This window comes from Camelus ferus, chromosome 18 (genome assembly GCF_009834535.1).
Source record: "Camelus ferus isolate YT-003-E chromosome 18, BCGSAC_Cfer_1.0, whole genome shotgun sequence".
In the NCBI taxonomy this organism is placed as follows: Eukaryota; Metazoa; Chordata; class Mammalia; order Artiodactyla; family Camelidae; genus Camelus; species Camelus ferus.
In genome coordinates this window covers 34126483-34154189 of record NC_045713.1, presented here as the reverse complement: position 1 = coordinate 34154189, position 27707 = coordinate 34126483, and the positions used below count along the sequence as shown (strand labels likewise).

The window sequence follows — 27707 nt, the reverse complement described above, 5'->3', positions numbered from 1 at the left end:
TGAATGGGTAAGAAATTTCTATAGGTTAGGGATAAAGTCTTTATCAGGCAGAAACATGCTATATGCTTCTATTTCTCACCTAGGTCTCTCACTGGAGGGGAGTCGCCTGTTCACATCATCATCATTTTCCTAGGACAAAGTTTTGGTGCACTGCAATCACACATTCAGCTCAACCAATGTCTAATTACCACCTACCATGTGCAAGGCACACTGTCATAGGAAAGCGGCAAATCAAACTTTTCTTCCCTTTTTTAATAACAAGAACAAGCAAGAACGCTAATAAAGATGCATTTAAGGACTAATTTTTTCTTTTTAAATTTTCAGCTGTGCTATTTATCATAATTAACCAGTGTACGTTAACACAAACTACATTAAAGGGTCTGACAGTTTCATTTCTCTCTAAAGCATGAAAGGAAAACTGATAATAAAAGAAAGTATAACATCTCAGAGAAGGAATGAGATTTTTGAAAGTCCCTAGCTTATAGAGTATTTCAGTAAGGATGAATACCAAAAATGTCTTTAGGTTACTAGTCAGGACATCTAGGCTCTATTTACAATTCCACCACTATCAAACTGTGTAAGTCTGAGCCTGTAAGGAGGAACTAGACTAAATTAGCTTTAAAGTCCCTTTCTAACTCTATCACACCTAAATCTAAGACTTTAAATACTTTTAAGAAACAGTATAGATGGGGGAAGGATAAATTACGAGTTTCAGAGTAACAGATAACACACCACTATATATAAACCAGATAAACAAGGACCTACTGTATAGCACAGGAAACTATATTCAGTTTCTTGTAATAATCTATAATGGAAAAGAATCTGAAAAAGAATACATATTTAAATGTATAACTGAATCATTTTGCTATACACCTGAAATAACATAACATTATAAATCAACTATACTTCAATTTAAAAAAGAAAAAAGAAAAAAAACACAGCTTAGACTAGTCATTCCACTTTTGAAAATTTACTTAAAGAAATTATTTTTCAAAAGCTATATTTAAATAAAGCTATATACCCAAAGATGTTCACCAAGATACACACAATTCATACCCCTCACTGGGAAAAAATGGTCATAATCTAAATGTCCCAAGAGTAAGTATATCTGACAAAGTGTATAAACCAGAAATCCTGATTTCTTAATCAGCTCTACCAATAAAACAAATTTCTCTTTTAGAAAAAAAAATGATCATCATTACCTCTAATCCCAAGAATTTTCAAGACTCTTTACCTATACATTGAGGCTTGTGTTATAGGCAGAAGTAGGTCACTGTGTATTTAACTTTAGAAAAGGGCCCACTCCATAAACACCCATACCCTCACCATGCCCTAGAGTTCAAGGACTTGCTGCAGTAAGAGCCCACTATACACCACACAGTATCCACCATAATCAGGAAAATCCTTTCTTTAACATCTTACCCAGTCTCCCAATCTTATTTTAAGAGAATTCTCTTTTTTAAAGCATTAAAAACCTTTCTTGTGGGAATTTACTCTAGGAAACAGTTCACAGGAAAAGGAATGCAAACAAGTATCACCTGCACATGTTTTTCAACTCACAGTAAGCTAACCAACTCACACATGTGCAAGGTATTGGTACGAAATTAGGCATTTAAGAAACGTCTCGGTGGAGTTATGTGTGATTGCCTGCAGTTGGCCCAGCCTTACCCTGTGATTTCCTCATGTCTTTGATGGCTAACGCACGACTGCCATGCTGAATACTGGTGAACTCAGGGCTGGTCACATTGTTAACTCTCAGCTCTTGCCCCAACGACTTCCGACCATAAGTATTTTCCCCAGATCCTCCATTGACACTGTAGCCACCTAAAGACAGCAACATTTACGTTATTTCAATAGGGCTCTTGGTTTCACTCAATCAATTCCTGACAGTTTAGATTCTTATGATCCAACCTGCAGCTCACCAGCCTCTGCTTCTACTCTTTCCTTGTGATGCATACCTTGATTCCATTGTGTTGTCTTCAGTAGAAGTTATATAAGGGAAATGAAAACTAAATTAACTCAGATTTTGCACTTTAAAACTTTAGAAGTCTAGAGGAGAAGCCGTAGTCAGGAAAGACTACGGTCTTAGTGATAATACTGTATTTCAGGGGACAAGGAAACTGCATTTACATATTGCGCATGTGAAAAGTACATTCAAAAATTTTTTTCAGTTAAGGGAGTAAACTTACGAAGTTTCAAAACTGGCGCTGTGTTTAATATTTATATTTTAAACATATTAGAAGAAAGAGAGGAGTGAGGGAGGGAGAGAGAGGGAAAGAGGAGGAAGGGAGGGAGAGGCAGGTTGTTTAAAAAAACAAACACACACACAAAAATGCCCCTAGCAGTAAGGAAATATATATACCCTTTTCGTCATTCTGTACGTCAGTGTGGACTCTGGTATCATCGTGCCTTTGCCGAGACACCACAGCTGAATTTGAAGGTTGCAGTCCATAAGAAGACCCACCCCTATCTCTGGATGAAGAATATTTTAAATTATCTGGGTCGGCTGATGCACTATCAGTTCTGCAAAGAGAGAAGGGTATAAGGTTACAATTTTAAACAAGCATTTTAACAACCCAAATTATAATACCCAAAAATATAATCTTTTATACAAGCATCTCTCTTCTCATTACTATTATAAATAAGCACTCCAGTGTCTAATAAGAAGTCTTTCAACAGGGAAGGGATTGTCAGTGGATGAAATACCAGCTTTTTAGCCCCTTCTACTATTCTAAAGATCCAATTAGAAATATGAGTGACTACCAGGAATAGGGTAACCAACTCATCCTGCTTTCCTCAAAACAAGTTTTAGCACTGAAATTTCCACGTCCTAGGAATTCCCTCATTGCCAGGCAAACTGAGACAGTTGGTCACCCTGGTCTGGGATTTTTTTCACATGACTTAATAAAAGGAATAATTCTTCCTAAATTTCCTCCTGCCGGGAGAGGGTTAATCCATGGGAAAACTACAGTCTTCCCAGTCACAAAAATAAAAAAAACACTGGCAACCTAATAGGCAGGGGCAATGCGTTACCAAATTATTTTTAAAGTACTGCCTCATGGCAATGTGGCATTCCCTCTCCCTCTCCCTCTCCCTCTCCCTCTCCCTCTCTCTCTCTCTCACCTAAGTTTGTAACTTGACTATTTGGTGAGAAAATAAATTACAGAATGAAATTTGAAAGCAAGCTAAACAGGATAAAACGAAAGAACACATTAGCTGCAAAGATTATTTTAATGTACTACAATACTGAAGACTTCATTGAATATTCTGTCTATAAATAATATCTATTAAAATTATAAAAAGTGATGAAAACAAAAGTAAGGAATCAGGAATCCAATAAAGCTCAAGGTTGCAGTTTGTAATCTATTTGAAATTTAAGTACAGCCTAGAATAATCCCTGATACTTAGATATTAATAAACAAGTGGTGCAGCCCCGGGGTAAAATTAGTATCTTTATCTAAGAATCAGCTCTATGCCTCAACGTCTTCATCAGTAAAATAGGGAACTGAGCTTTATGATTTCATAAGCTTTATTCTTCCTACCATCAACTGTAAGGTATCAAAAAATAAGGCAACATTAACTACTCTGTGTCAGCATATGAAAAATACCAAGAAAAAAAGTGCCTCTACTACTGATATTTCTTCTGAGAGGAACATCTTTCTGGAAAAAAAATCACTTTATGATACTTACTGAAACACTTTCTGTGCCCATAATTATTCGGAAAAGTTAAGGATGCTAGCAAAAGCAGAAACTAAGCTATTCCTCAACTCCGATGTCCCTCCACCATGTGTAAAAAGACTGCAGTGTTTGTGTATATATTTCATTTAGTTTATCATCCTTTTGTTCCCCCCCAAGAATACTACATATGAAACGCTACATAGGCTCAGACACCCTGAGCTGTACCCACTGCAACCATTGTTAACACAGAGCGTAGACAAACAAATTCAACTGAACATAGGTACCTAAGTGCACAAGTCTAAATTATTCCTAAAGGCTCTCAATCTGAAACTTGACAAAATTCCATAACCCTAGCATATTAATATAACTAAAGCTTCACAGTGGAATATCTTCAAATACTGAGTTCATTTGCAGACAAAGCTCAGAACTTTCAAGATATGAAAAAGTAAAATCTATAGAATTTCAAGACAAAAAAAATGTATGAGGATATTTTCTAAGCATTTAAATAACTTCCACTAAATGGAGCATGAGAACTTTTAAAAACTAATGTAATGACATTCCCTGTGTATCTAAAAACAGTAGACTAAATGAGCACCTGTAATAAACCATAACATACCATTAATTTCTAAAAGGAAATTGAAAAATAAAAAGAGAACTTATGAACTTTTTCTGGCAGAACATGAACTTGTCTGTATGTATGGTATCTAACACAACCTGGAAAAGTAAGCTGTTAGCAAATGAATGAATAAAATAATTGAGAAACATCAAGATAACTGAAGTCTATCAACATTTAAATGAATACTAAAATATTCTGTATTTCCAGTTTTCATTATGCTTATGTATCACACATACCACTCTTACCGTTAAGAGTTAAATATCTGTATCCTTTTCTAGTGACACAGCAGTAAACACAAGGCAAGAGAGAATATGGGTTAAAAAAAGATCTGGGCTCAAATCCCAACTCCAGCACTGAAAAGGTATGTGCAACTTTGCAGGGGGTACTTAATTTACAAGCAAGCCTCAGTTGTCTCTTGCATAAAATGGGGATAATACCTATCTAACATGTAAGGCTATTGCGAGTCTTTAAAGATAATGAATTCTTAAGAAATACTTAGCTTAGAAAATACACTCAAAGTTATTATGACCATAATACTAAATATACTCAAGGTTTCTAATCTAACAGATAAATAAATATAAGCAGTTCATAAGCCTATGAATATGATCAAAACAAGTTTTTACACTCTAATATACAGCAGCTAATTTTAAGTTCTTCACTGAAGAAATTAGCAATCTACTGCTACCAACAAATCCATTTCTAACTAGGAAGCATTTGATTTCAATCTAAACTGAAAACAAAATAAAACAAAACAGGAACACTTCTCAATTTGTTAGAAATATATGTTTTTAAATCCCATGAGTTATAAACATGAATATTTTCCCCCCTAGAATCTGGTTTTTCAGATATATAACAAAAAATTCAGTAGGGTAGAACTACTGTCTCAGAACTGTCTAAAAACTCCCTGGTTGCCAGGTTCTTTTTATTACAAAACATTTCTAGCCAGAATTCAAGTTTTAGGTATTCTGAACTCAAAAGCACAAAATGGTTTAGCATTTATATGAATTTTTATAATATCTAGATGGCTTAGTTCTCAAAAAGTCAGTATCAGGCTGTTAGCACCAACAAGATCATCCCAGTTCAATAAACAGAAAATTGTTAAGAACGGAAATGAGTACTTATAGTAAGGCAATCAAAGGCACAAAATAGAAAATGAAAATTTGAACTCAAAGAGGCAGGCATAAATGTTAAGCTAGTTGTAAGGGCTGAAAAAGCTACCATCTGCCAGAATTAGTGTCTCAATTTAGTGATAAAAGAAAATGTTATCTGTTAAGACTAAGTATCCTAGCTAGGATCCAAAAATACCTCCACAGCCCCTTTAACACACTAAAAATATTAGAGAGAGAGAGGAAAAAAAAAAGAAATGCATAAATTCCCCAAAATGATTAAACTGAAGTTAAAGCCTGATGTATATGCCACATGAGAGGTAAGTTTCTAAAGCTCATACCTCAAAAATCGCATACTGTATAATATGGAGCCTTTGTGATGTTTTTGCATCAAGTCAATCTGTAAGACAGTAGTTATAATATTAGTGAAGACAGTGGGTTAAAAGCATTTTTTGTTCAAACATGAAGCAAATATCATTCATGGGTTAGGTGCTTTTAGTTGCACTATGGCCCTCCAGGGTTCATATGTTGAAGCAAAAATTGAGATGGAACGCCACTCTGTGCCTTAGAGGATAGAGGCTTACTGTGGCAGCAAAAAATTTTTTAGTACAAAAGAGAATTTAAATGTTAACTATAACATACAAATCACATGCAAATATAGTTACCGCTCATTTTAGTTACCTATTCTCAATATACAGAAAATGTAATAAATTTTCAATGACCCAAACCCTCAGAGCTTACATCAACAATTTAGCACATGTTCGGGGATACATACTATCTCCTGGCTAAATGTGGTCTTGTGGTCCAATTCTCATAAGCATTATGAAAAGCAACTAAGGGGCAGGAAAAAAGCCACCCTGGAAGTATAAAGTCAGGGTATTCCCTATCAGGAAGGATTTCCATAAAGCGCCCCAAAATGACTTGATGCAAACACCACACCTTGTGGTGCCACCAAAATAAGCATCATATTGCTTCAAGTTGTTTTTAACTAGGCTTATTAAGGGATTTCACTCACATGGTGAGATCTAATTTGTAATGGATATCAACCAGGAAATGAGATTTGCACTAAAGCCAATGAGCTGGGAATGCATTTATTCTCTAAAGCAATGGTATTCAAAGATACTATCACTGTCACAAAGCAGTTGTAGGATATGCTGTGAGTTTTTCATACTAACAGTTAATATCACTAAAAATGATTTGCCTTTTAGAAATAAATTCAAGGTTATCCTTGTGATGTCTCTTACTCACCTGGATTCGGGCATGCTTTAAAAAGGATAAGAGAAAAAGTGAAACTATGCAAAATTCTGGGGCTCCTGTACATCACACTTTCACATTAAAAACATTGCTCTAAAATGTGAGTCTATGGCTAAAAATTCATTTGGGAGGCTCAAGGACTTCATTATATTAAACTCTTCCCACCAGAGACAATTGTAAGTTCAAATTTAATAAAACAGAACTGAACTACCATGCCAAAATTATGAATGAGTTTACCTCAGTTTTGCAATAATGCAATAATGAAATATTAACAGTTAATATAATTTCGTGATGAAACTTCCTTAGCTACTTAAGTATTAAGTGTCTATGATACCAAACCTTAATTTTCTATTTATAGGTTCTTTGTTACCAATTTTTAACCATCAAACCTCAACAGTCACTGCAGCTTCAAAATATCAAAATATATTTAATTACTGTTGTAAAACTGTAAAGAATTTTACCTTGCCCAGTTAGAGGTCTGGACTTAAGCTTCAACTTCTAGAAGATTATAAGGCCTAATAAGAGTGTCCTTGTCTACCTGGGAACTTTGGGCCACACCAATGTGATCTATGGTGGGGCCTTTGAGTCACATGGATGAGCTCAACCTCCAGAAGGGCTGGAGACTAAGTTCAAGCATTTGGGCAGTTGATCACGGAGCCCCAGGCAAAACTCTGGACACCAAGGCTGGGTTGGTTCCAAGGCTGGCTTCCGTGGGTGGTAATACACCATGTGTATTATCATATATCAATACCAGGAAAGTAATATTGCTCACTACTCCACAAGAAGAAGTTCCACATTTGGAACTCTCCTAGACTCTGCCTTATGTGCCTTTATCCTTGACTGATTTTAATCTGTATCTTTTAGCTGTAATAAACTAGAAGCATGAGTAGAACAGCCTTCAATGAGTCCTGCAAGTCCTTCCGGTGAATTAATCCAAGAATGGTCTTCAAGACCCCAAACTTGCAACTGCTGTCAGAAATAAGGGTGGTCTTATGGATATGCTCCCTCTGACTCAGCACCTATATTTAGAATCACTGGGAAGGAAGGTACAGCTCAATGGTAGAGTGTATGCCTAGCATGCACAAGGTCCTGGATTCAATCCCCAGTACCTCCATTAAAAATAAATAAGTAAATAACCTCCCCGCACCAAAAAAATTTTTTTAATAAAAATAAAAATAAAATCACTGAATGCACTCTAACTCAAAATTTTAAAGGTTCTAAATACTGTTTTAAAATAATATCGTTACAAAACATAGTAAAGATTCAACTTCAGTATAGTTTATTTCCCTTCCAAGGAATCTCAAACAATCCCTACTGATAGACCTCTAATCATATTGACCAGAAGGGACAAACAAACCAAGTAACTAGGAGTGTACTACGTTACATTTTAACCTTTGCTTCATGTGCACAATTGTCTTTGGTGAAAACGCTGAACACACCACTCCCATGTAGTTCTCTGACTACAAACTGGGTCTTCAATGTTGCCCATAATCCCCTAGCCAGGGTTCTCTGCTTTCCAAAACAGCTTTCAAACTTTCTGCACCTTCCTCCTTCCCTCACGCAACCAGTGATGATCCTACAGAGTCCTACTACATGAGAAAGTTGTTCTGTAGCACATTCAATAGTAAGAGGTAAATTTTGAGCTTGTATCAAGTCTGGCAAGCAACCTACCCAAGCAGTTTACATACATATATCATATCATTTAATCTGGAACATAATCCTATTGTGATTATTAAAGATGATAAACTATCATCTTACAGATGAGGTAACAGAGATTCCATAAATGACCTAGAGTTGCACAGCTACTAAAAGGCAGAGCAAGAACTCAAACTCAGTTCTAACTCCCAAGTTCTTCAACACTCCACCACTGCCTGACAACTTCCTTCCAATAATCCACAAATTCACCTATATCTGGAAACACAGCCTTTCTTTCCAGTACACTCACATAATGGAACAAGTAAACCTCCTATCTGCTTTAACCTTCGGGATCCATGCACTCTTCTGAGGCATGTCCTGGATCTCCAACTTTTCTACTGCTCATCATATCCTCAACATACGAACACATTCAGGGCTTTCCTTTAAAAAAAAAAAAAAGAAAGAAAGAAATCAAAACCTTAACTCTCTTTCTCCTTCTAAATCTAAGTGTTTACATAGACTCTTCACAGCCAAACCTCTTGAGAAAAATTTACCTTCCTTGCCTTCACTCGCTTTTTAACTAACTGTAACCAGGGTCCCACCCTCAACACTCCACTTAAACTATTCCTGCCAAAACAGCAACTGTCGCTGGTGGCCTACTTGCCTCTAAAATCCCTTAAGCCCTTTTCAGTTCATTTTGCTCAATGCCCCCTGATGACTTGCTTTTCACAACTCTCTACTCACACTCTTTCTCAATGCCACTCTAAAGGGTTTTTTTTAGTAACTTGAATTCCAGTGCCCTTCTCTACTTTTCCCAATCCAAGTACTTTCTTTCTTCTTCAGTTCCTTCTTTAACCAGTTTAGATATCATGGCCTATCATTCAATAACTCTTGCCAATTCCTTTAACCTCCCTTAATATTTTCCTCACACCGATCTGGTAAACTCCTAACCCTGGAAAAACCCAATTATCAATTATCCATCATCCACCAGTAAGCACCACATTCCCAGGTCTTCTAAAGTTCATCCCCCATTCTCTACATGCACTATTCAGACCTTCCCATTCTCTTCATTCCAAAGTACTCTCCTAAATCCCTTACATACACACACACACTCTCTCCCCCCCTCCCTCTCCCCCTCTCCCCCTCCTCCCTCTCCCCCTCTCCCCCTCTCTCTCCTCCTCTCCTCCACATCACTCCCCCCTACCCACCAACACACATACAAACTCTGTAACATTCCCTCTATTTGACCAAGGACGGCAAAATACCATAACACATGTGCAGCCAGCTCTAGGCCTTGATTAGGATTCCATCTATTTCTACTTTGTTTTTTCAAATATTCTTTCTCCTATGGAGTCTACCTTTCCCATCAAACTGAATCCTCTCTCTAAACATGTAAAATTTTCTAATATCTCCCATTTAAAAATATAAAAACATATTAAACACACACACATACACAGACAGGAAAACCATCAACCCCATATCCCTCCAACCAACCAATCTGCACTCGCTCTTTGCAGTCAAACTAAGAATTGTCTCCACTTCCCATCCCATTTTTTTACCTCTACTAGCTCCTCTATCCACACTAATTCAACTCCAGCCCCCACACCTTTGGCAAAACCAACTAAGACCTCCAGGTTGCTAAATGCAAGATATATTTCAGGCTGCTTCTTACTTATTCTCTCACAGCAGTTTTCACAGGGCTGCGGAGAACGGCTGAGCAGGTTGTGGCCTGCACAAAGGTGCCCTGCAGAGGATTGAAGTGAGCTGAATGAGAATTTCTTTTTAAAATCCTTATAGTAACTTGCGCTCAGATCCCGAGAATTCAAAGTAACCAAATTCTTCTTTTCCTTTGGCTTATAGGATGTTATACTCTGCATTTCTTCCTACCTCTCTAGTTGTGCTTTTTCAGGAACCTTTGAAGGTTTGCTCAGCCTCCTCTACCAAACCATTAAATCTTGGAGTTTCTCAAAGCCTGGCCTTTGGTCCCTCTACTCATCTCACTTGGTACTCTCTCCCTCAATCTATGCTGATGGCAGTACTCATCACTTGTATGACACTGACTCCCAAATCTTGGCCTCCATCATAGTTGCCCACTCTGAGGCCCAGACCTATATATACCCAACAGTTCAAAAAAACAATCTTCATGTTCTAATGCCTCAAACACAACAACTGGCTTCTTTTCTCTCAGAACTCCCATTATAATAAATGGTAACATCATCAGCTATTTTCCAATAAATGGCACTATTTGGTCTGTCAGACATAGTACGTTCCCCACCTCCAATTCTCATCTCTATCCCATTTCTCCTCCATGTTACAACACAAACAATTCTTATAAAATCTGATGTCCTTCATTTATCATCTTATGTACCTTACTTCCCTTTTCAGCTAAATATCTATACTCCCGTAGTCCTTTTACACTCTATGCCCCATCCATCCCAATCTTTCAGTGCCCTAGAAAGAATCTCCTTGCTCAGTCTCTGCCTGGCACAGCCTCATTCTCAGCCCTCCCTGACCGTAGCTAATTTCTTTGTCCTTCAAGCTTCAGCTTTTCTTTGCAAAGTTTTTGATTACCTTGAGGCTGGCTAGTAGTCCCTGCTATATAAGTGCCATTGGAGAATCTAATAGTTTCCTTAGCTCTTACATCATTTGAGAAGCTTATTTAAACTGTGTTCTGCCAGGAGACTGTAGATACCAGAAGGGCAGGAGTCTGTCAATGTTGCTTATCATTGTAACCCCACTGCCGAGATGGCACACAAATTACTTATTGTCTAAGTGATTCCCTACTATCATAACTGAGGCCTTTCTCTTGACTCTGTAATGCAGTCCCCTAACCTAACCCAACACTAACTTTTCTTAACTCAGAACCCATACTCCCTCTCCAAAATGTTCTATTAAGATCAACAAGGCGTGGGGATATAGCTCAGTGGCAGAGCCTGAGTACATGAGGTCCTGGGTTCAACCCCCAGTACCTCCATAAAAATAAATAAATAAAAATAAAATCAACAATATTTTCTTGATTATTTTCTACAACACGAGCAGTAATTAAAAGCTAATGACTTCAAAAGGTGAACTAAGATAGTTCCAGTCCTCTCAGAATTTACAATCTAAAAAGAAAAGAACTGTAAGTCAGCATAAGTTCCAATCAGGAGTATAAAATGCTCTGTGATTTCAGGGGAAAAAAAATCCCATCATTCAGCTCCTTCATCAAACTCTTACAGCACTCAAAGTGTGTACCACACTAGCTTGCATTTTAGTAGGTATATAATAGCTTCAATTTGCTCACTTGAGATGTTAGTATTAAAAGCAGTTACCTAGCACCACACACCTTTCATAGAGAAAAGAGAACAGCACAGTGGTTGCTGCATGGAGAGGGAAGGGGAACTGACTAGAAAATGACCTTGGATCAAAATCCATTACAACCATTTAAATTAAGTAAAAATTTCATCTTCTAAGTTAAAACTTCCATAACTAAAATTTGGTCTATGTACATGATCTTCAGAGTAACTCTTCTGAACACAAAAAAAGCCAGTAATAGAAAGGGATGGCTTCAGCAATATATTTTAATGAATTCTAAAATTCTACCTACTTAATATGCATTTTAAAAGCCTTATTTATTTTTGTGCAAAGGGCACTATCAAGAGTGAAAACTCAATTCATGTACAACTGAAAAACTGTGCTCTACACTGGAAATTGACACAACACTATAAACTGACTATAACTTAATACAATAAAATTTTAAAAAGAGTGAAAACTCAAGAGAAAATATCTGCAAATTATATATCTCATAAGAATCTAGTACCCAAAATATATAAAGAATTCCTATAACTCAACAAAAAGACAAACAATCCATTTAAAAATGGGCAAGACTTGAACAAATATATTTCTCCAAAGATATTCAAATGGAAAATTAGCACATGAAACGTTGCTCAACATCGTTAGTGATTAGGAAAACCACAATGAGAAATCACACCACTAGGATAACCATAATTTTTTTAAAGAAACAGAAAACAACTAATACTGTGAGAGGTAGAGAAACAGGAACCCTCATATATTACTGGTGAGAAAGCAAAATGGCACAAACCACTTTAGAAAATAGTTGGCAGTTCCTCAAAAAAATTAAACATAGAATTACCACAAGATCCAGCAAATTCACGTCTAGGTATATGCCCAAAAGAACTGAAAACAGGTGTTCAAACAAAAACTTGTTCATGAATGTTTATCACCACAGTATTCACAATAGCAAAGAGACAGAAACCCAAATGTCCATCAAAGGAATGGATAAACAAACTGGTATATCTATACCATGGAAGATTATTCAGCCATACCTGCTACAACATGGATGACCCTTGAAAATGTTACAGTAAATCAAAGAGGCCAGACACAAAAGGCTGGACACAAAAGGCTACCTATTATATGATTTCATTTATATGAAATATTCAGAATAGGCAAATCCATAGAAAAAGTAGATTTGTAGTCGCCAGCATCTGAGAGGAGGGGAAAATAGGGAGTGACTGCTTAATTTGTACTGGGTTTTCATTTGGGACGATAAAAATTCTGGAACTGGTCATGGTTGCACACATTGTGAATGTACTTAGTACCACTAAATTGTGAAATAGTACATTTTACCAAAATTTTTTAGAACCTTATTTATAACATTCCTGAAAAGGCAAAATTATAAGGAAAAAAGACCAGTGGTTACCAAGGACTGGGCAAAGCTGACTACATAAGGGCACAGGGAAACGGTGGGGGATGACAGAAGCATTCTATGGCTTGATTGTGTTGGTCACAGTTACAATACTATCCAGTACTGTCAGAACTCGAGAACTCTACAGCATGTAAATCATACCTCAATAAACCTGATTTTAAAGGAAATAGTGTACTTCTTTATAGTAAACACATAAAAGTATTGAGTTATTAATAACTGATTTATTTTTCATAATTCAGTGTTTCATGTCTTACATTGTCAACCATATTTTAGTAGCCATTCTCAATGGAAAAGCAGAAATGTATCATTGGTTTAAAGTCACCATGCTTTCTATGAAACCAATGACTGCTAGTGTCCGAATTAATCAGGCATAAGAGCTGGAACTTTAAAGCTTGGCAAGGATTAACCTAGCCAAGGTACAGTAAGAAATAAAACTGCACTCATATCAGTAAAAGAGTTGTTACCTATACTAATATTAAAAGTTCTCAATTTCCAGCAAAATAGCCATTTTACTCTTTATCAATGCCTGAGATAAGTCTTTATAGCACTTTATTTTAAAAAAAAAACCTAATAAATTCTTAATATTTTATTGCCTACCCATTTGATAGCTTTCAAAAAAATTTAAAGAGTCAAAGCACTACGGCTGACAAAATCAGAAGCTTATGGGCCAAGAGAGATTGGCAATCCACTTATGATTTATTTTACATATTTAAGTATTCTGAAGTCCTATATCTCATCTGGCATAAATTTATTTCTTACTAGGCATTAAGAATATTGATAGTCAGGAAAGTTGGTATGCTTTTAACCTCTGATACAAACATGAATTCAATGTTCAGCATTTAACAAAAATAATTCTGTTTATGCTAAATAATCATTCACCTAAAGGCCCCTGGATCTAAGGCTCCACATCAATTTGACTCACTTTCTTCCTGGCCTTTATTTTTAACCCAAGCTAGTTTACAGCCTTAAACAAAACCCTGTTTCGGCTACTATTTGCATCACTTATCTTCCCCTTTTGTCAGCAAGTCCTGGAAGTACTTTAGAAACATCCCATTCAGCCTGGGAAATTGCCAAGATTGAAAGGAAATCTCTTACTCCATGACCTCCCTAGCAGAGGAAGGACAAAAAGACTGAAAAGTCCACAAAGAACCAAGTCCCATCCCCTCACTCCCCCACCCAGAATCTCCAGGTTAAATGCCAAACATAGCCCCTTAGGACAGAGAATATTAAGAGTTAAACACTAGAGGAATCCTAAAAGGAAGAGTCTTGAAACCAGAGTGAGACTCTAATTAAGGAAACGCAGTATTTTATAAGAAATGTGTGCAACCATCTTTTAAAAGTCCTGAAAACAGGCGAGTAATGCTGTAGAGTTATTCTGATAAAGTTCTTCTAGCTAATAGACTCAAGCATATTCCCAAGGAACTAACATGTTTGTGAGATTCTCTAACAATTACATATTTTACATCTTCCCTTAAAAATTACTGTAAAAAGAGGGGAGGGTATAGCTCAGTGGTACAGTGTGTGCTTAGCATGCAGGATGTCCTGGGTTCAACTCCCACAAAAAAAAAAAAAATTTTTTTTTAAAGAATTATTCTAAAAAGCACTGTGATCTCTTTTAAAAACAAATTTAGTGTAATAAATAACAACAATACCGCCTTTTTTTTTAATTTAAACAAGTCAAGAAAAATTACGTGATTGCCAAAAATCACTCGTAACACATTAAAAAAAATACTATGCCATTTAGATATAAGTACTTTCAAAGAAAACTATTATCAAGTTAGGCCCAACTGCCACAATGGTAATGCATATCCTTCAAATCCTGGGCACAGTCAAGGATTTGGGCATCAAAAGATCTATATTCTAGCATGTAACCTTTATCATGTAACATATCTTAAATATAACGGCAAATATGGAAAAGACACTATATTTCATATTCCACACATGATCCTCAATACAGAAAAACATTACCAGAAATATCTTTAGGGCATTCTCAAATTATACACATGACCCCCACCCCAACTCTCTTAACAAATGAAGACACCTAGAGAAGAATCTAAAACATCTTGGTTGTATTTCTAACTTTACCAACATAATTACACTAAGACAACAAGCAGATTTTTAAATGGACTCTGGTTCCTTTCAACATCTCCAGTAACTCCTCTAGGACCTATCTCCTTAGGTATCCTGTGGTAGGAAATACACTATTAAACACCAACATACTACCTGCGGTAAAATATGTATGGTAAACCCCCCTACTTAAGCATTGGGACTTCTTTTTCAGAAGTGATCTTGAAATAGCCATTTCCTCCTACTTAAACATAAATAAATCTCAAAAGATATGACTCCTAAGTCAAATAGTTGGGAAAGGAAGATATTTTGTAGAAAAATTCTATTAATTCTTCTAACTGTAGGGCTATTAAGACAGTTTCGGGTAGTTACTGAAACATACTAGTAAGCAGCAATCAAGAGCCAGGAAACAATGCTCCCACTGTGCTTAGCAGTAGCCAGAAATATACTGAGGTATTTGAAGTATTCAGCCTTAAGTTTGAGAAAGCCATGAAACAGTTCAAAATCCTCACTTAAGCCACTTTAAACTCACAAGGTCTATACAAACCATCTTTTTCTCCTGTAACATTTTATATTAACATACTTTTATCAGATTGATAGACTGATTTAAGTGGTATAAAATAAGAGTCTTCCATTACTCCCTTGTGCAATAAAAGAGAAAAATCAATGTTTCTATATATGAAGTTCCTCAGGAGACAGCATTTACTCATTTTGAGTAAATTTATAGCACCATAATTTAAAATGGTACCAAAATTCTATTGGTACTAAGCAGTCATGACAGCTTAATACTGTATATACATTATATAATGATGCAAAATTTCATTAATTCCTATCTATTTAAAAGATACATGTGGTTTTCTTTTCTTAAAGTACTTCAAACTATGATATTGGCAGAGTATATCCTTTCCATGATCAATGACCATCCTCCCTACTCCCTTTAAAACAAATATACATACATTCTACATTAGGGAAGAAAGAGCACTGCAGCATTTAACTGACGTTTTTAAAAGAATTAGGTTTTAAATTTCAACTATATAATGAAAGTTAAGCAAGGTACAAGCTACCTTTTAACCTACTCTGTCTCTATTTAACTCCATTTGCACCTGCCCTACAACAAATGCAGTCACAAAGATTAGATTATTTTTGCTGGCTCACAATTTCAACTGACTATCAAGTTCTTAAAGTGTGAATAATAAGACATGGCAAAAAATAATAAAGGATGCAGATCTACAGCCAAATTCCTTATTACCTAACTTGAAACAGGCTTACAGCTTAATGGAAATTTTCTCCCTAGAACCCTACAGTAGAAAATGTAGAAAGAGAACCACCACTATAATGGAGAGCAATTAATTGCATCTCCACCAATATTCTTCTAAAAGAATGCATATAAGTTGCTATTAAGTATGGCAAAAGTCATACTTAACAGGAATTTAACAATTACGTGAGCTTCCAGTCATGCATCCTCTAAAAGACTTGATGTAAATACCTTTTATGGAAATTTTTAATACACATACACACTCTAGTCTCAGAGTACTAGAAAAGTGAAATTTCAACCAGTATGTGGATGCATGTGTGTAGTAAATTCTAAAGACGAAGAGAAAAAAAAAGAGGGAGGTTCTTTAAAATTCTAAATTTGATTTAAAGTGTGGCAACATAAATAGCATTTGGGTAGCACTTTATAGTTTTGAAAGTAATTTCCAAAACTTTACCTTCAACCTTCATAACCCTTTGTCTTAGGGAAGGCAAGAATTACCTCCTCAGAGGGACAGCTGGCAGTGCCAGTACAAAAGACCTTTGTCTTCCCATTCTTAGTCCACTGCTATTTTCATGACACCAGCCTCTCCTAAGATAAATATTTGTGACAGATCAATACTAAAAATGCACACATTCTTAAAAATAATACACCTTACAGAAGAATCTAAAACACTCTGGTTCTACTTCTTACTTCTCCAATGCAATTACACTAAGACAACAAGTGGATTTTTAAATGGACCAAAAGAGCACTATGGTGTAATTTTTATATCCTCAATAAGATTAGAATAAAAACACAGGGATACTACTATTATAGTAACTATACAAGACAGGCCACTCTAAATAAACATTTCTTTTACAAAAATTTGTTTTATAGTCGGTCAACTGATTACCCCCCATATACACCTTTATTAAGCATAAGTTCATCTTTAATTTTCAAAAAGGAACAAGATTCCACATATTAAAATGACACCAATATTTCAAATAATGACAATCATTTATAAAACAGTCAGAATCCTAACTCAAGTCCTTCAAAAACGATACCAACTGTGTTTCACGGTAGATTCTTCTAAACTTGGCTAATGAATAGACACTAAATCTCAAGTTTCATAGTCTTACTGTTGGGAAACCATTTTCACCTTTCTTCATATTCATCCAAAGAATACGAGGACAGGCAAGAAAAACAATCGATGGTTTCAGGAAAGAAAATTCAAGATGTGTTTTCTTTCCAATTAAATATGTATTATTAATCAGTTGCACCGTACTATGTGATACAGGGGATCATTTTTGGATCTTTTTAGTCATCTAATCAGGAAAGAGTCCCATTCTATAGAGGACAGACAAAAAAAATCTTGACATCTTTCCTCAAATTAATAGATATTTCCGGCAAAGTTCTGGCAAACTGCAGGAAGTCAACATAGACTCTGTTATTAGGGCAATGAATCTGAATTTTCAGTGTTAGAATCAAACCAGAGAGGCTGGAAATAAAGTGTTATATTTCAGACAAGGATGCCAGGGTTCATATTATCAGAAATATAAACCAGGGAGGCCCTCAGAGGCTGAATAGTAAGAGTCGTAGGTTGCTTCAAAGAACTAAATATTCCAAGATGAAAGTTAAAATTCCAAACACATACACACAACCATATACACACATCTTCTAAAATCAGAAGATTAAAACACTAAAGAGAAGAATTAAATAAGAGGGAAATTTTTTAACTCAAAGAGCTTCAGTAAAAAATAAAATGTTGCCAATGTTGTCAAACATGAAGGAAAAACTAATACACATCACTACAAAGTTCAAGACATTTATTAGTGAAGGCTTTTGCCTAATCAACAGAAAAAGTATCTGTGTATATGTATATATGTGTGTATGTGTGTGTGTGTGTAAAATCTAGTAAATACTAAGTTAAACAACTTTTTTTAAGATCTGTGGACATATACATACAATGACCTTAGGCCACTACAGAACCTTTAATAATTTTCTTGTGGACCTGTAAGAGCACTACTGAGGTTCCTCACGATAATAAAGGAAAAAAAGGGTCAAAGGAAAAAGTAGTGCCCTTCCTTATAAAGAAAGAAACAGCATAATTTAGTAAGTTTCATATCAAAAAGCAATCTATAATTCTGATACCAGAAACTTCTCTTTTGAAAAAGGTTTTTAAGTCATAAACACGAAAAAATTGGTAAAAGATTTGTAAATAACAAACATAAGGTCCTAGACATACTACGAATAGCAACGTTAACCTCTAAAGGAATAACTTTTAACAGGAATAAAATCTCGTTTTTTCAAAAGGTATGAAGATCAATATATAAGAAGGAACTCACTATGAAAGAAACTTGTTGATTCTGCAAAATTAGGGTTTCACTCATTCCCCAATCAGCAGGCACACAACTGGCAAAAGAGCTGTTTCCTCGGGCATTCTAATGGAATGCCCAAAAAGGTTCAATCCAGTGCTTAACTTTTTAGTGATTAGGCTGTTTAAATAATATACAAATAGATACAATAGATATGGGATAAACTGTCAATGTGCAAAGTAATTTTAAACATGTGACCAAGGTATTTTTTCAAAATGGATAAAACCTATGAATCTTAAATGGCCATAGTCTTCTACGAAAGATCTGGCCACCTCAGTCCACTAGAACACTGTCCCTTTGAACCTGTTCAATCAGCTTTAAGTTGCTGCCTCAGGCCGACCAGGCTGTTATACAAGGGATAGTTTCCTTCAAAATGCCTCCTATAGTAACAGTGTGGTAAACCCTAGAGTTAACTATAAATACAGAAACAAACCTGCAGAATTCCATTTTCATGTATTTACTTGAGAAAACACACTAGAGTGTATAGTATTTATTGATGCATAGGTAGGCAAGAATGGATACGAACGTAAAACCATTACACAAGATGCATGCACATATAATGGTTATGTTTTACTGAGGAAGACACACACAAAAATTTCAGACAGTGGTATATGCTACAAAGAAAGCCCAGTGTGAAGTGTTATTAGAGAAGGCTGCTGCTTCTCACTGACGGGGTGGCATTTAGGCTGAGATAGCATGAAAGCACCCAGGCCAAGCACTCTGAGAAGAGCAATCTATGCAACAAGAGCAAGCATACGCAAAGGCCCTAAAGCAGAAATGAGTTTTCAGAGTGCTTTAGGGCAAATACACTGAAGCAGTACAGAAAATGACTCAGGCTCATCCCTCAGGGACTTAAACTAGTTGGGGGAACCAAAAAAATTGAAGATTGGAGCACAGTTAGTTTTTACTGCAGACCTGTGGCAAGATATGGAAACGAGAGGGATCACAGAAGGCAGAGGTAGCAGGGTAGAGGTCTTAAGGGAACACAAGATTTAGACTGGGGAGAGCGCAAAAAACAGACCTAACCAACAGCAGGTGTGAGAGGTTCAAGAAAGGCCCATGAACCTGTAGCTCACAGGAATAAATTTAGTCAGCCTAGCCAAACTTAGAAGAGCTCCTCTGTGTTTCAGGAAAGGACTCAAATGCCTGAAAACGTAAACAGTGGATCCACCATCTAAAACTGTTTTCACAAGGATCTTCAGATAGCCCAAGTATGTTTATAGCAAAAGAGAAATAACAGAACTATGTTGAAGATGATGTTATCAATCCTTAGAGACCGTAATTTGGTATTCAAAGATTTCCTTTCTATGTTAAGTTTTAAGGCAAAATCTACCTGTACATTCTGCCAGGGGTTTTGGGTTTCAGTTTTTTTGTGGGGGAGGGCAGCAGGAAGGGGAGTAATCCAACTGCAAAGTCGTCATGTATCTGTATCTTGATTGGGGACGAAGTTACACAGTGTATACATTTTTCCAAAATCATTGAACTGAAGACCTATACATGCATAAGTTTTATCTTAAAAAGGTAACACAATGGAGTTCAAAAAGAATTCAACTAAGAGAGGAAAAGTACAATCAACTAATACAAGATGGAGCAGATCATAAAAACATACGTACACCTGAAACTAGTATGTTGTATGTCAATTATACCTCAATAAAGAAAAGAAAAACACAAATGTCACCATAAAAATTTAGTTACCCTCTACATTTAAATAAATAAATAAAATAAAATAAGCTAGAGTACTTCATATAGGAGTTAAACCACAAGATACCCACAATCTTCACTGTTACAGACTTTGATACGAGAGGGGATATATTTTATTTTGTAGTCCCCAAAATAAAATAGGTCCTGAGAAAACTTTAAGATAGCCAAAGACAGGTAACCAGAATAACAATATGAAGAAACACCAAACAAATGACAGCTTGTGTGAATCCATATAGGAAGGTCCATTGAAAGAAGGAGCCTCAGGGATTTATTTTAGGCGATTAGGATAGGGAAAGAAAAGCGAATAAGCAAGTGCCTATTATATGCCATGCAGCAAAGGCAGGAAATCCTAAATTTGAACGTTGTGACAGAGAATTCAGTGTTCACACAAAAATACCACTAGCAACCACACTCCATTTTATGGGTATGATCATTCCATATAATTTAAGTGTACTAACCTGAATTTAATTGTGAGCAGACAAAAAGTATCACTTTAGTGATTATCCTCAAGCAACACCAAAAAACAAATGAGGGGCTCTTGATTATGGAAATTCTACATATTGAGCTGAATATTTTTGTCTGAATTAAAGCCATGAATTATAAACAGAATATTCAGGTCCTCAAGTCTCTCGTCTACACTGTTCCAACTGCCTCCTAGTGTGGTTACATATGCACACACACATACACACACACCCCAACTAATTATAATCTTCCTCAATTATGTCACTTTCATGCTGGTAAAACTTCAATGGTTCCCTAAAGTCATTCCAAAGACACCTACACACTGATTCAAGACCTACAACACAGCCCCACTCCAGCTCTTGAGCTTCATCTCCTTTTTGTATCTGTCCTTCTAACCAAATTGGGAATTTTTTTTTACCAACCACAACCTGCACTTTGCCATCTCCCTACTTCCTTCTGTTTTTTGAGAGATTTCCCCCAAATTTACTGCCAAAATAGTACGGATCAATTTCATGACCCCACTGGCCCCTACTCAACTGTATAGCTTTCCTTCCTGATTCTCCAAGTTTTAAACTCTGCTAATCACAAATATAAAATATAAAAATAATTATATCAAGAATTTTATCACAATTAATACCCATATAGTGCTTTGCCTTTTACAAAGCCCTTTCTTATCTCCTGTATTAACCACTAACCACCTTAAAGACAGTGACTCTACTAGTCATAAAAATCCTTACAGCATCACTATTTCTTGAATTACAATATTTTCATTTAATTAGAATATTTCATAATCTTGTTATTAAAAAAGTCTTCAGTTATACTCCCAACTTAGAAAGGATCCAAAAGGGAAGGGGAAAAAAGGTTCAATTTAAAGATACTATTGACAAATGTTTCATAAGGAATATACTTTATTCTATAATGGGGAAAAAAAACTTTGTCCCAAAATTCAACACCCATACACAATTATTTGAAACTCAGTATACTTGGAAATCTGTGGTAGAGAACTGGCAATCATTAAATTCTATTTAACTAAAGCCCTATTTATAGTTAATAAAATATGTAACTCCACTTAATTTATCCTTTGTGTATTTCACTATGCTATGTACTTATGGACATCAGACAGTATAGATTCATAAAAGGCTGAACAGACAACTCTGGTTTCAAAAATCCAGCTTCTCACATTGTCAGAATACTAGTGTCTGGCTTTTCTATCTTCACAGCACCATTTCTTCCCCATCTTCTAGTCTGTGATGGAGAATGAAGGTATTTGTATTTGTGAGAACTTTAATCTGTCTACATTTTAACCAAAAATGGAAGCTATTTTTAATATACAGTTTCATCCTTTTAGAATTGTAAAAAGAACCTAAGTTTGGGCACAGTAAGACATCCAATATGTATCTGTTAAATGAATAAAGTCTTAAAAGATTCCCAAGTATAGAAGTAAAATCTGTTTTCTGTTGACTCAAATGGTTCCTCTTATTTGTTGAACTAATCTATACTTAACTCCAATGTCAAATTAATCATGTCACTTTGCAGTATTAAAATGAACAATATAACTAATTACACATGTAATTTTAAAACAAATCATTCTTATCTCTATCTTGACTGGTGCCCCTAGAAGATTACTTCCCAAAATAAAGTCAAGAAAAGGACAGAATGGCTAGTGGCAATAAAAAACTACTCATTTGCCTAATCATTTTTAAATGTTAACGGAGAATACTAAAATGTTAACGGATGAAACTAAAAGAAAAGAAAACTAAAAGGAAGACTATAAGCCAGTACTATATAAATAGTTTCTGCTAGAGGTATGCTTTTAGCAAAGGTGGGCTTCCTCTGTTGCCATATGACACTAATCTATTCAGCCACGTGGAACACTTCCTGTCAATATGTGAAGTATCATGTGTGGCCATGATTGATCCAACAGTCAGTTTCCAGACTAACTGACAAACTAACACTAAAAGAAATGGACAAGAATTACTTTTTTAAGTCCTACTTTTTACAAAGCATTAAGTCTACAAAAATAGAACCAAAAAAATCAGAGAAGGAATGGTACAGAAAGGCAAATAATTTTTTTAAACCAAAATGATTCAAATGAACCGTAAGGAATCTGCCTGCGTTTGAAGACATTTAGAAAAATAAACCCCCATTTTAGCAAGGGGAAAAATCCAGCTCCATTCTGTCAGTTAACTGGAGTCTGTCACCTTTCTGAAGTGAATAGGGGCCAGAATAACAACCTCAAATTTAATTCATGAAAATGTATGACTTGGCAAACACCTGCGGTTTTTTATTGGCTTTTTAACAAAACAACTAGGCAACTGTGTGAAGAAATCATGTATGGCGTGTTATCCATACTTCTCTGTTCCCTCCTCTACAGAACAGTCAAGTATTTCCAACATCCTAATCAACTGTTACTCCATGTAACCAAGTGCATCTCACAGTATCTGTCTACTTAGGCATTAAGTTCTGAGACTTTGTTACAGAACACAGCTTCAAAAAATGCATTCATCCTCCCCCACACACAGGTAAGAAATAAAGTACATGAAAAAAGAAAACATAGATAATATTAATAATCCATACACATATTCCTTATCTATATAAGGCATTCTGCTTCATACCTGTCAAAAGCAGCCAGGTGCTCTCAACCCATGGCTGCAACTGTACTACTTCATTTATTTAGAACCACAAGCTACAATTTATTCTTTTCCAAAAGCTCTAGGATTATCTGTGAAGGGCATTTCATTTAGTCCTCTAAACGGATACTACGTACATTCTTTCAATGTTGACCACAATACTAAAAAATAATGTACAATCCACTGTCAAAAAGCTCTCAAATGCCAAATCCAAGCTCATTTATCACTTAATTCATTACATGCAAAAAAAATCACATATTACAACATATGTACTTTTGTACAACTAAGAATGCCAATTACAGATAAAAATACAAAAACTAGTCAACTGATTTTAAAGCACTTACAGACCCTAAGTGGTAAAGGAAAAAGCAGCTAAGCAAAGTAAAACGATGCTTTTCGAATAACTTTTTAAAAATGACTTACCATCTCAATTCCAGACTCAGGCATTAACTTTTAAAGTCATCTAGGTCTACATCAGTTCTCAACAGACATAGCATTTGGGAAGACATGTTAATAAATAGAGTAAGAGGTGTACCAACCATCATTCAAAAGATTATTCTGATTTTTCTACCAAGTCTTACAGTGTTAACATTCCAACATCATACCAATTTCCAAACACTACTGGAATTACATGAAACCACCAGGAAGCAAAAGTCATCCCAACAACGTGTGTGTCTCACACTTACTTGGCCAGTTCCTGGACAATCTTAATACAAGTGTTTCAACATATTAAAGCTCCATGAATCAACTAACCCTAAAACATTATATACATTTAGGGAGTTCTTCTAGGTATTGGCCTAAGTTCCAAAATAGTCTGAGTATTACAAGTACTCATTCAGTAAGAGAGGTAAGAATAAATCAGTCCCAAGTTAGGTACAAGTGCCCCATGATTAATCAGAAAGACACGAAAATTAAATTTTTTTAAAAAGTCGAAACTCCTAATATATTCATAGTCAACTAGGCCCCAAATCTGTCACAAGTTTAATCAAATTCTCTACTCTCTAAGTGAGTGCTCGCTCAAGCGTTCAGGTAAGAACTGATCTCAGCTAGAGTAACTGTCCCTACTCTTGGGGAAAACTTCAAATTCCAGAACTAGAGTGGGTCGGCCTCATTAATCCAGCCACAGTCTCATTTCATGGCCCACAACTGCCCTGCCTAAAGTCAGAGTAAGGCCTTGGAGTGTTTGGGGGTTTTTTGGCTTTTTGCTTTTTAATATTAACACGTGGGGGTCACCGAAGGGATTACTGTTAAGGAGGTCTTTCACGTGGGAACTGAGTAAGGGACCAGGGAAGTGAATGGGTAACATAAAGGGTCCCGTACTTTCAAGATCCCCCAACTCAAATCCCAAGTTGAAGGGAAGGTGGCAAGAAAAAGTGCCCCCACAACCAGGTTCCCTTCCTTCACCTTCCTTGACCCAGCTCCTAGGCCAGTGCCTCCTCCCGGAGCCCCTGGGTCTCGGCTCCAGCCCCGAGGCTAAAATGCAGGGAGAGGGGAGGCATTTAGGCCTCGCCTCCCAGCGGCCTTCTTCCCCCAGCCGGGGCGGGAGGGGACCCAGGAAGCCGCGCCCGGTTCCCGGGGGGTGGGGGGGTGGACAGCCTAGGCCGCGCCTCCCAGCCCGGCGGCCCTAGGCCTCGGCCCGCCCGAGGCGGGGCCCGGGGTCGGGGCGGAGGGCTGGGCGCCGGCTCACCCACCTGGGTTGCCAGTCATTCCAGCTCCGCGGGTACTTGGTGCCGCCGCCGCCGCCGCTGCTCAGCCGAGACCCCGGGGCTCTGCGGCTCATTACCTTCCCCGACACGACATGGCCAAGCGCCGCCGCCCGAAGAAGCGCGAGTCGCCGCCCGAACCGGCCGCAGCCGACACTCTGCTCCGGCCCGGGGCTAAGGAGGAAGCCGAAGAGGAGGAAGAGGCGGCGGAGGGCGGGGGAGGTGGACGGCCGTTCCGGGTTCCGCCTGAGCCCGCAGCGCAGGACGAGGAGGCGGAGGAAGGGGAGGCGACGTCTCTTCCAGGGCCGTGCGCGGCCCGCAACGCCGGGGCCCAGGAGGAGGAGGAGGACAGCGAGGAGGAGGCGGTGGCAGCGGCTCCTCACGCTCACACAGCCACGGCTTCCCCGCCTCCAGGCTCCGCCCGCTGCGCCGCTGCCGCACGGCATGCTGGGAGCGAGGGGCGGGGCCGGCGCCCGCCGGGCCAGAGGAGAGGGGCGGGGCCGGACCCTGAGGGCGGGGCCGAGCGCGGCAGGCGGACCGCCCCCCCGCGTTAAGGGCTCGCCTTCACTCTGCGAATCGCGCCGAGGTCCGGGCCCCGCCGCGAGGGATCACGGGAGAGGGGATCTCCGCCCCCACCGCCATACGCACACCCTCCCACACACGCCCGGGAAAGCACCTGACCCCTGAGGGCCGGGCAGTCAGGTGTAAACTGGCATCCAATCAAGAACCCGGGGTGAGCTTGTGGTCGCGCGTGCGGGCGTGCGCTCGCACACAGGCGTGCCCTTAGGTTCACGTGCGTCCACCTTCCACACCTTCTACGGTGAAAAGTGAAAATAACAGAGAGGGGGTGGATACCCATCTGCCCTGTCCCCACTTGAAAAGTGCCCACGGATTCCTGACACCACCATTTCTTCACATTGCAAAAAACGACTAAATAGAGGAAGAAAGTGGAGTACTCAACGACCACCAACGCCTGTACCCCGCAACCTGAAATTTCCTTTAAATCCTCTCATCCCAACACCTATCTTCCCCTCCAAAAAGGGAGAGGGAGGGGTGGGCAAACCTGACCACTCTCCCCCTGACCCCGGACAGTTCCCCATCCCAAAAGACTTCACTAAAGCCTCTGATACATAATGCCGATGCCATACATAAAGAGAATAGGTCAGCAAGAGTGCACATCAAACAAGTAACACAAGTTACCTTTAGGGGAGTGGATAGTCAAGAGGGTCTTACCTTTATGTGCACCAAGGGTCTTAACCTGTTTTATGTTGTAAGGAGAAAGTCTTTATATATGTTGCTTGTGTAACTAAAAATTGTTACCAAAAGTACTTGCGACTATGAGGTGTTCCACACATCCCCCCTTAGACCCTGGGCTCTTTGCTGATGCCCACCAACTCCCCACTAAGTTATGATCCTGCCAGTTTTAAAGGAAAGTTAGATTTTCAAGTAAACTTTTCTCCCCTTCCCCCACTCCACCCATTCAGAGGAAAAGAAACTCTTTCTCTGAACTGGGGCTATTTGACTCAACAGAGAAAGTCCCAGTATATCAGACCCAAGCATGGTCACCCACATGTGTAAAAAAAAAATGTTAATAAAATACCTGAGTGAAGAGGAATATATGCTGCAGGTACACACTCCAACCTGAAATTTGCCCTAGGTTCCCCACACTTGCTGGTGATAAAGGGTCCCATCAGTTGTAAAAGCAGCTCTATGAGAGGTGCCCTTTCTTCCCTAGTCTCCTATGAAGAGAAAAAGTCCCTTTTGAATGGAGTCCCAAGATTAGGGTCCCCTCACTCAGTATGGTCCTCTCTGGGGAACTGTTAATCCTGCCACAAGGTATTTTGGTTTATTTGTAGTTAATGTCTATTACATAAACAACAGTGAATACATTGTCCTCACATATGTTTTTAATGTACACCCTAATCATGATCTACTCTTTCATTCTACATTCAGGAAAATTTATTGAGCACCTATTAGCTAAGCCCTGGGGACAGGGACAGTGATCCAGACTCAATCCCTGTCCTCAAGAACTCTGGGAGCACAGATCAAACAGATAGCTCTATTACTGGAAATGACTGAAATATTTATATTTGATCAATTTCCCCTCTCTCCACCATGTTACCAGCCTGTGTCATGATCTGACTAAAAAGGCCCCCTCTCCCAAAGCCTTTTTTTTTTTTTTTTGTAAGTTTTGACCTTTCTTGGACCCATTTTTCTCAAATCCTTTTCTTTCTGTGCTCCAAGTGATTTGATGCTTTCTTCCTCTTTGGGACTCTGAGACTCATGAGCAAATGGCTGATTTTATGGCCAATTAATCATTTTGACTTCCTTCAACACTTGATTGCAACAATGGAGCAGTGACCAAATTATGTCAGTTGTTCAGATTCCAAAATGATTTGCAGCAGGGTAACTAGAACTTAGACCCCTGAGAAAAATGTCAGGAGTCCTTTAACCTTTGCAAATTGCAAAAACAATAGCAGAGTGAGTCAAGGAAGGGTTCTGTATTTAAATTCCAACTCCTCCGCTTGAAAGCTGAGGGAGCGT

The 27707-nt window shown here is 37.8% G+C and overlaps 1 protein-coding gene across 3 annotated transcripts in view; it reads right to left on the bottom strand.

Moving 5' to 3' along the window:
* The window catches only part of SMG1 (SMG1 nonsense mediated mRNA decay associated PI3K related kinase), an 88125-nt gene extending 62540 nt beyond the window's left edge, over window positions 1–25585 (bottom strand). The window contains exons 1-4 of one of the 3 annotated variants that reach the window (XM_032460968.1): window positions 25152–25285; window positions 5742–5800; window positions 2363–2523; window positions 1669–1824 (exon numbers count right to left, since the gene is read on the bottom strand). In XM_032460968.1, the coding sequence (XP_032316859.1) occupies window positions 1669–1824; window positions 2363–2523; window positions 5742–5791 (367 nt within the window). In that variant the 5' untranslated portion in view covers window positions 5792–5800; window positions 25152–25285. Of the gene's footprint in view, window positions 1–1668; window positions 1825–2362; window positions 2524–5741; window positions 5801–25151 lie in introns of all 3 variants that reach the window. The other 2 variants (XM_032460967.1, XM_032460966.1) reach the window with 2 other exon arrangements.
* Window positions 25586–27707: the final 2122 nt, after the last annotated feature.